The 9,534-nt window shown below is 40.7% G+C and overlaps 1 protein-coding gene across 2 annotated transcripts in view; it reads right to left on the bottom strand.

Annotated features, from left to right (window-relative positions):
• Nucleotides 1-3,957: 3,957 nt before the first annotated feature.
• The window catches only part of KNDC1 (kinase non-catalytic C-lobe domain containing 1), a 103,749-nt gene continuing 98,172 nt past the window's right edge, over nt 3,958-9,534 (bottom strand). For both annotated transcript variants that reach the window (XM_061556542.1, XM_061556543.1), the window contains 5 exons: nt 8,543-8,690; nt 6,052-6,174; nt 5,446-5,505; nt 5,113-5,270; nt 3,958-4,722 (listed from right to left, as the gene is read on the bottom strand). In XM_061556542.1, coding sequence (XP_061412526.1) covers nt 4,500-4,722; nt 5,113-5,270; nt 5,446-5,505; nt 6,052-6,174; nt 8,543-8,690 — 712 coding nt within the window. In that variant the 3' untranslated portion in view covers nt 3,958-4,499. The remainder of the gene's footprint in view (nt 4,723-5,112; nt 5,271-5,445; nt 5,506-6,051; nt 6,175-8,542; nt 8,691-9,534) is intronic.

Raw genomic sequence — 9,534 nt, 5'->3', positions numbered from 1 at the left:
TTTACTTTAAATCAGAAACTAGATACTATATGTAATTTTCAAACATGTTTAAGTAAGTGTGTTTAGTATGGACTTTTGTATTAAAAACAAAATCAATAAAAAAAATACTGCAAATTTTTTGTTCATTAACAAACTAAATTTTCTTCACTTAAATATAATTTATACCTACTGCAGTGATTTTTGGCACAGATCCTCAGAAATTTAAAATTTTTGGATTATCCGTCATTAGCGTGGATAATCAAGTGTACTGTATTTATATGGATGCATGGTATTGAATATGTACAGTATGTATGCATATGTGCACACCACTATAAACGCAGTGGCGTGGGTTTGATTCCTGAACAAGATGCATATTTAGCAAGCGTGTTATCTAAGCCTTTCAAGTATCATCTGAGCCTGCAAAGTTCCCATTAAAAATACTCTTAAGGTCTACCAAGTCTGTTGTACGACACATGTAAATACAGAATGTGGGGTTCCATTATATTAACTTAATTGCTGGTACTTGTGCAATTTTCAGAATACAATAACGCAACAGAAGCCATACAAAAGACAGTGCTGTAATTCATGAACATTTGCTGATGTGGCAAATTAAGTGGCAGAGAACTTCACCTTGCGAAATAACAAGCTTCCACCCCATATATATGTATTATTACATTTCCTGTGGGAATATATGCATGTAATATTGTTGCCATATTTCATGACATCCAATTAAACCGTCAAGAATTTTAGAAATTGCACGTTAACATTTTGCAAAATCACTCTTATTACACACGTTCTATTACTTAATTTTGCAATTATGTATCATGACTCTTACCGTAAATATACATTTATAAAGCAGCTTGTGTGCCTCAAGATATTCCCAAGGCTGATATGACATTAAAAACGGTCTTGTTATATCTTGTTTGACCACTCATGAATAGCTGGAGCCAAAACACTTATGTTGTCTTACCCTACAAGCTGCACCAATATTTGAACAGCTGGTAGTCGAGTTGCCCCTCAATACTCGACTCATCACATCCTACAAAGACTGCAGTGACTATTTTAGCCACTTCACTTAAACACCTCGCCCCCTTAAGCTGAAGTTGAGTACGACTCTGCTCCGACTCTCGTCGCATTCTAATAGCTCTGGAGACAAGTGGCGGCGAGTGGTTTCCTAAAGTGCTGTACCATACCAATTCTCACGGACTCTGAAATTGTGAGAATTGGTACTCTCACCGTGGTGACACACCGAGTCGCATGTCACTGGCTATGCTCCAGAGATATGTTCTTGTGAAAAGCTCGTAACAACAAAACTATATTAACGTTGTGCATCTTCATCGCCATAATCTTGAAATTATGTAATTCTAGATAATTAAGGGACATATTAACGCGTTGAATTTCGCGACCTATATTATCCTCAAAAGTTTTTTTTGGGTGAGATCGCGTGAAAATACATGTATTCTTTAACCTGCCACCACCGGACACAGCCTATTAGTAAGGTTTGTCATGTAAACAAAACATGTCAATTAGTTACGAGTTCAGCACACCGGTGTAAATGTGGGTTTCCTCTCCAACATATAGATTTACGCGATCAAACCCAAAAAAACCTATATTATCAATAGAGGGACATTTTCTTTACCTTTTATAGAAAGCCAGAAGAGGACCACGACCATGATTCCACCCAAACCAAACCTCCCACTTCCATTTTATCAATGCAATGGTGTTTACTCGAGAGCAAGACCTGCCTGTGTTAGGCTTTCACCAACAATGTGCACCACTAATGATAAACCCACATTCCGGCCTATGCACCGAGAATAACTCATAATTGGGGTTGTCAATGTCACGCCATGATGGTATTTCATATTAACCACATGGCACATAAACTGTATAATATGTTACATGTGTAGGGTTTTTATAAGTACTGTACACTACAATACAATTTTGGATTTAACAGTACACACCAATTGTGTTTACAACTTCAGTACATAATATACTGCATTAACTTACCTACAGCAATTTACTATGACCTGAATGTCCTTCAAGCCATGTATTCCTCAATTAGACAGTAACTCAATTGTAACGATGCAATTATTTCATAATAAGTAACACCATCAATTCTGATTTAAAGGGTGTCAAAAAGTAAATAGTAATTTCCCCATGCCTTCCGCACACAAATTACCAAACACAGGAACTTGCAGTAGTGTGTATTTTTTTAAGAAATGCAATTTAATTACAAAACAAGCCAACCCATCAATAAAGCACAGATATCAGATGCAATGCAATACTGCAGTCAGAACAAAGTCATACAGTAGAGCAATGTAATGCCTTTGCTTCAACTTCAGGATTCATAAACCGGTCAGAAATACAGATACAAAATATAGGCCAATACAACATTTATAACCATTCCAACACAGTACTTACCAAAGCAAGTATAACCCACCCTCTAAAACAGCCAATACTGCATTACATTTCATAATACGCACTTACAAGGTATACAACTCCCAAAAATGGAGCAGCGTGAGCGGTTGTCTTGATATTCATTGGCTTTCAAAAACACCAGATACGAGAGAACCCCTCCTGTAGCAGCCTCTGTACGAGAGATACAATACTTTGTTGCAGTGGGACCACCACAAATGACCATATGTAATGGATACTCGCAATGTGTATTGTATATAAGAATCACTTGTAAGGGTAGGGGTCACAAAACTGGATGTTATAACAGCCATGTGTTGGCTTAGGGTTGTATCGGAGCACGCCAAGCTGTTAATAATGAGCCTATTTCTCCCATTAGGATGAAGGGATATGTCAATTGTAATTGCAAAGAGCACGGAAACAATGTGCCTTCAAATAATTATCCACCGGTCGGTCCAGTTTTTTTTTACATTACGATTCAATTACAGTTGTAACCACGATTTCCCACCAATTGTAATCCATTAAGTGGCTTTCATGTGGGACGTACAGGGTGCTTTGATTGATGCCGATTCATCAATTTACACAGGCTATTATTTACACATTTTAATTTCGCATGTAATTACAGCAACACGTTGATCTTATTTTCCGTTGATATTTGAAACCCATTGGACCCACGCACGGGGTGTTTGTGTTTTGGCACCAACACTCGAGCTACTGCAGTGCACGTAACTGTGTGAACACAAAATGGCGTCTTTTCCCACACGATAAGTGAATTCCGTACATTTCAAATGGGAGCAGCATGCTCATAAAACCCCACAGCTGTTGGTGTACTATTTAAAGCACACGTTTGTTGACACCGATTCTGTACATGTGGCAACAATGGGTTCAAATACATGCGGCGTTATTTCACTGTTTAGGATTTCAATTACAAAATAAGTGGCATCGACGACAATGTGACCGCGCGACTGAAACAGCCAACACAGAATGTAGGCGATCCTGAGATGCGGACTTTGTAATTCATATGATTGCAAGGAATATCAGTTACCAATAACTGGATGACAGAACTTCAGTTTGTCTTACTCTGTATGTGATAGCCGAACGGCCTGTATACAGACGTTAACAAGAGTGGCCAGAGAGGTAAGACAACTACAATACACATGTCGCCAATGTTCAGTATTCATAATTAACTTACAAGTACAGTATCATGTACAATCACAATGGAGGATAACACCTACGGAGATTTAATTTAGTGAATGCTTTAACTTAATTCAGAAGAGTTCTCAATTGAAATGTTCGAAAAAAATGTGTAAGAACGAGAGGTGTGATATTATAGATGCAAATATAGATCCACTTGTGTTCTCCAGGTAGATTTGTTCACAATTTTATATATTCGACAAATTAAAGCCAAAGTTGTTCACATCATGCTTTATATACTGTTAATAGCTCAGTGTGCATGCAACCTTTGATTATACTTGACTCTAATTTGGTTGTGTTCACATAATATGGTGGCAAACATTTGTGTTTATAGCTGTTCGTGACAGGACAAAACAATTCCATAGTCGAGTGTCGTGTTTTGGGAATTGACTGGTTTAATGTAGCAGATGACATGAACCAATCCCATTAAAACCAGACGTGAAACCAACAAAATCTGAAAAATAACCATAATGTGAATGATTAAAGTCAATACTTATAAACACATATACTGTATCTTTAGTTTTTTTGGCTTTTTAATGCATTTCCTTAATGTGTTTTTTTGAAAGACAAAATATAATTATGAAAGGGGAAATATTGCTTTCATCCCTTTATTTATTTTGATAGCACTGTGTACCTAATTGATTATATTACACAACCGTGTCAAACCTTCTCTTCCATTGCCGTTGCCCTTTGATTTGATAACGCTCATGTGTGGGCACGCTCAGTAAAACTTTACATCATTCTCATCTGAGTGCTGGCTGTCAGTCTGGACCTTGCACAAACACGCTTTTTCGATAACATCAACATCCTTTACTCACTACTTCGGTTGCTTCCTTTGGAAGGTGCGGTGCAAGCAAACGCACCAGGTTGGTGTATTTTTTTGGGGGGAGGTAACATTGATCGAGCTCCGAGGCTCAAGTTGTTATACGAAGGAATGCCTCTTTGATCTTGTGAATGCCCCTGTCTCCGTGCAGAGGCTGGAAGTTTGTCGAGTTCTCCGATGCCAGAGCCTGGATGTCAGCGAGGCCAAAATAGACAATCCTTTCCCTGAGCCAAGCCTGCAGCTCATACTCATGCCGAAACGGATAAGGGCTCTCCTGAAGGATGCGAATCCCACTCACTGTCTCTGCAATTGATCTGCACACACAAAAAAAACACGGCACAAGCAATGCTGTCATAAATACGGTCAAATTCCGTTTCTGTGACCTAATTATATGTGAATTGTTTATTGGGGGTCAGCAAAATATGGTTCTTTCTTCCAAATATCTGGGGTCCAGACCACGGTTTAGCAGAATTAATCATCAGATTATTTTAATTATCCACGGTCAGGACCACGGATACATGGAGTTATTTGGAAAATTCTCCTAATATCTGGGGTTATCCGTGGTCAGGCCCTTTCACCAGTACTGCCTGGGCAGGGTTGCACCTTCACATGCTTTTCTAAAAATAACACTACAATCACCACGACATTTTTTTATGTAATTATGAAGTAATGACCACAGGGCAAGCTAATTAATCCCCACTTGCCTGATTTTGCTCCACTTGTACAGGCCGCTAGCCATGGTGAAGGCACCGATCTCCAGCTGCTGCACGTGCATGGCAAAGATGCGAGCGCAAGGAATTGTGGGGTTTTTCACGTGGCCCCCCTCCTCCATCAGACACATGCCATCGCGCTTGAGAAACATCTGACAAGAGAATAAAGAATATAATTAATTGGAGATATCATAACCACAGTGGGATTGCCGTGCGGTGCGTGTGTTTGATTAAAATAATTTTATACATCAGTAGAATATTCATGGATGCACTTTACACGTACAATAAATTAAATAGCACGAAATTTATATGAAATTAAGTGTCTACCTTGACATCATTCAGTTGGTTCATAATGTTTGCCACCTTTGGTGGAACGTGCTTCCATACCTGTAGGCACAACACATTACTTAGGAAATTGCTTAATTCACATGAGATAGTAAATTTTTAAATAAAGATAGGTCATGAATAGAATTAATAATGAAACCAGTTATCCCAAAGGATATATACACAACAAAATTAAATTGACTTTCAATAATGTTTTATTCAAGTTTCTTTACATAAGATATAGTTATATTATTTTGGTTATTACTAATCAGTATGTTTATACTGTGGTAGCTAGGCACCATGATTTCTAAAATCAATTCTTATCAATTTAAATGTAATTTACCATTGAACGGATATATTGCTTAATTAATGTATCTATAATGTGCAATTATACGGGGGCATCTATTAAATATGGGTTCTTATTCTAGTATTGAATTAATTAAAAACTTGTTAAAATATTCACATCTGCAAATTAAGGTTCTATTTGTCAAATGGAAACCAGAAGAATGGCATAGCCTATGTTAAAATGTCATTCGAAATTAATGACCAGACCTTTCAAGAATACATATGTGTATGTGTGCGTGTACAAAAAGGACATTTATTACATACTGGCAATTGTCTGACTATGATGTTCTCCATGCCTTGCAGTATCTGCATGCCAGTGGAAAAGTTTCGAATGTCACAGCAATGTTTGGCCACCCACAGCAGCTTGGAGAGCACTGCCAGCTGACTCTGCAAAACAAAATGAACCAACACAGTTCAGCACCCAGTGCCCAAACATTTAAATGCCAGAACAACGATGGTGGAATGCCAAGTCGGACCCTCGTCTGTCAGCCTGTGCTACGTGATCCGAGAAATGTGCTCATCACAGAGAGTGGCTGCTCGTGGAGTTATGCCAATGTTCTCCACATGTTGCTCATTTACACGCACCGCGTGGGGTAAAATAAAAAGGCATTTTCTAAAAATCCATCAAACCATGGCTTTATAATATTTGACACAAACACCTGGATTGTAGGAAATGAGAATGGAAAAATTTTTTACAACTTTGAAGAAGATAGCCTTGAGGTTCAGTTTGAGCACTTCCCGGATAAATAAAGACATTGTAATGCCATTGCACAGGAACCTCACCAACGCAAATTCCCTTCTTACTTTCTTCACCAATAATGGATTTCCTCACCAATTACATCCTAGTTGTGTAGGGGACAGGGTAACCTTTCATCATTGCCTCTGCATGCTTGGATGCTATGCGCGAGTAGGAATATATAAGCCTCCATCCGGCGTGTGCGTATATATTTCATGGAAGGAACCTCAAGGGACATAGCATGTGCGAACCAGGTGTGAGACGTTCATTGTGAAGTGCGTCGCGTTTTAATAGCATCTTGTCCAGGGACATTGAAAGCACAGTGGTGCATGTGTAGTGATGTTAAATGGATCACTACGGCGCGTAGCGCCAAGTGCCGTAGAAATGGGGACAGAGGCTAACACACCGTGCAGTACCATCCAGTGGGCCACTAGGGGCATGGTACTCGGTGCGAGCAGAGGGAAGCCTGATGAGTCCTACTGACAGAGTAGGGGATAACAGCCTCCGCCAACGCCGCAGGTAATCATCACAGAGTCGGTCACTGGGGGAGTGTGGTGGGGGCGGCTGGCAGTTGGGGGGGGGGGGCATGTGAGGCCCAGTCACCCCGGCACCGGGTTAAGCACGTGCGTGATGGTCCGGGGTGAGGAATGTGGGCCAAGGGTGAACGAGGGGACACGGGAAGAGTAGCTGAGAAACCTCTGGAGCGTTCACGAAGGGGGCGTGATTAAGGGCGGAGCCAGAGAGGGAACAGGTGCGGTGTCGCCTGGAACTGTCGGGAATATTCCAGAGGTAGGCGGGGCTGAGGGTGGAGCCAGGCTGCGCCGGGAAGGATAAAAGGAGAGCTCCGATCACATATCGAGGCTGTCTGCAGGTGAAGAGGAACTCAAGCGCTCCGGCTTCGACATCGTGGGTCAGACAGCACGTTGGCTGCTCTGACCCGGTTATAGTTATCCCGTATGCGAGAGGAATAGGTGTCTTATGGTCCCGTGTGTAACAACAGTGAGAGATAGGTGTATTTAGTCCCGTGTCTAATGGTGTTACGTAAATGTAGGATAAACGTTGTTGCCTCCAAAATAGTGCCTCTGAATGACTCACTACACATGCGTTGCAGTCACAATTACCGTAGTGTTAAGCCTCTTGTCTCTTGCTGGTAAACAAATGTTTTTAGATTTATGTATGTATTTTTTAAATGGCTAAATAATATAATGTCATGATCTATATCTCACAGTTCCGAAGAATTCAGGCCCTAGTGGAAATCACAAATAGTGTTGATCTCAGCTACTGGTGGTGCGGGAACTATGTGTACATGTTTTAGCACAATGCACTATCAACCCGCAATTTGAGTTTGATTTCCGGCCATGGGTAACATCAACGGTGAGTTATAGCTGAACTGTTTCTGGGCTCCCACTCCCCACAGCTTTACCAACTTGTACCAATCAGCCTGACAAAGTCGGGACAAACAGCGCCCACGAGTGATACAGACCGTGGAGGCCTTCAGCAGCGGAATGGACAAAGCACTGTTAATTATTTATTTTCCAATGCCCTTACTGAAGTTGCTTCAGGAAACATTTGTACAAATTTCACAGCTATATAAAGACAGACGTTTTTACACACATTTATATGACAATTAACAATATATGTGTTTGCTATATTTTTATGATATATTTAAGGGGGTTTAGAAAATATAGCATTGGCGGCAATGAGCTACATGGTTGTATGATGTACAGATTTGTTGAAATATTCATGTAAGTACATTCTTGGCACTCAATTACCAACGCTGCATACAAAACTACATAGTTATCATAATGTAACACATAAGAGACTGAACATAAGAAAACACCAATCCCTCAGAAACAAATATCAAAAGATAACAGTTGCCTACTGGGCATTTGCGACGTGTAAAAAACAATGTGCACATTTTCACATGCAAGTACGTGTGTTTTTTTCACGCGTTGAGTAAAACTAAATGAGCCCAGTAACACTCAAGGGTGATCCGCAAAGGCCGGAAACAGCCATTACCTTGGCACCATCGCAGGTGACAATCTCAGCAGAGATCCACGTGCTGACTGTGTCGGAGTGCTCGATGAGACGAGTGATGGGATGATCGTTTGCGCACTCCGGCACGAACAGACTTGGTGGGTTTGTGGAGGCAGGCTCTGCCGTGGGTCTGAAAAACACGAACACGCAAAAGCGGAGGGATTCAGCCCCGTAGCGTTCGGAGGCCCTGGGTGGAAGATATAACAATTCAATTGCCCGATTAAAAAACGTGGAGGTTTCACGGCGATCTGCTGCTCTACTGCCGATGCAATGATCTGGCTCAACCATCTCAATGTAAAATTATATTTATTACTCTACACCAACATAACCTCTATAAAGAAGGGGGGCTGGAGGGAGCTGAGCACCCCCCCTCCGCTTCTGTAAGCTCAACCACCCTCTCCTCCTCCTTATTAATTAATATACTGAAGTCAAAGATGACTGCGTTCTACATATTGTAATTACTTCACGCACACACTGCCTAATCGGCTTAGGTAACCTTATTTTGATTTGCAAGCTTCATTTGATATTAAAGGTCTGGACAAATCGGAAACATTTGTGCAAATAAGCGATGGGCCCATCGTAGCCTTTCCTAATATGCGCAAGGGATTGAGAGCTTCGTGTATTATAGCCTTTAACACATTCTTTAACGTTCATTTAACAGTGACTGTCATGACCCCCCTTAATTTTTTGTATGCCCGCCCCCGCCACTCTAAATGTGGTTGGAGGAATTATCAACAATGTTGGAAAACAGTGACTTCTGACAGAGGAAATGTTGTTAAGGATTGGGAGTCATTGAATTAAGAATAAGGGCTACAACTTGTACTGTAATTTATGATTTGAATTAGATTTCATTTTAAGGCGAACACACCGCTCAGTCTCACTTGCTGTACAAGACACACACCTGACACAGATCCCAATTTCTCCCACACTGTTAGAGATAACTGCTGCTCGTGATCGCTTATTATGACCCGAAT

Source organism: Lethenteron reissneri, chromosome 22 (genome assembly GCF_015708825.2).
Source record: "Lethenteron reissneri isolate LAM-NWPU_2019-01 chromosome 22, ASM1570882v1, whole genome shotgun sequence".
Taxonomy (NCBI): domain Eukaryota; kingdom Metazoa; phylum Chordata; class Hyperoartia; order Petromyzontiformes; family Petromyzontidae; genus Lethenteron; species Lethenteron reissneri.
Note: the sequence above shows the minus strand (reverse complement) of the source record. Positions and strands in the feature narration are given on the sequence as shown.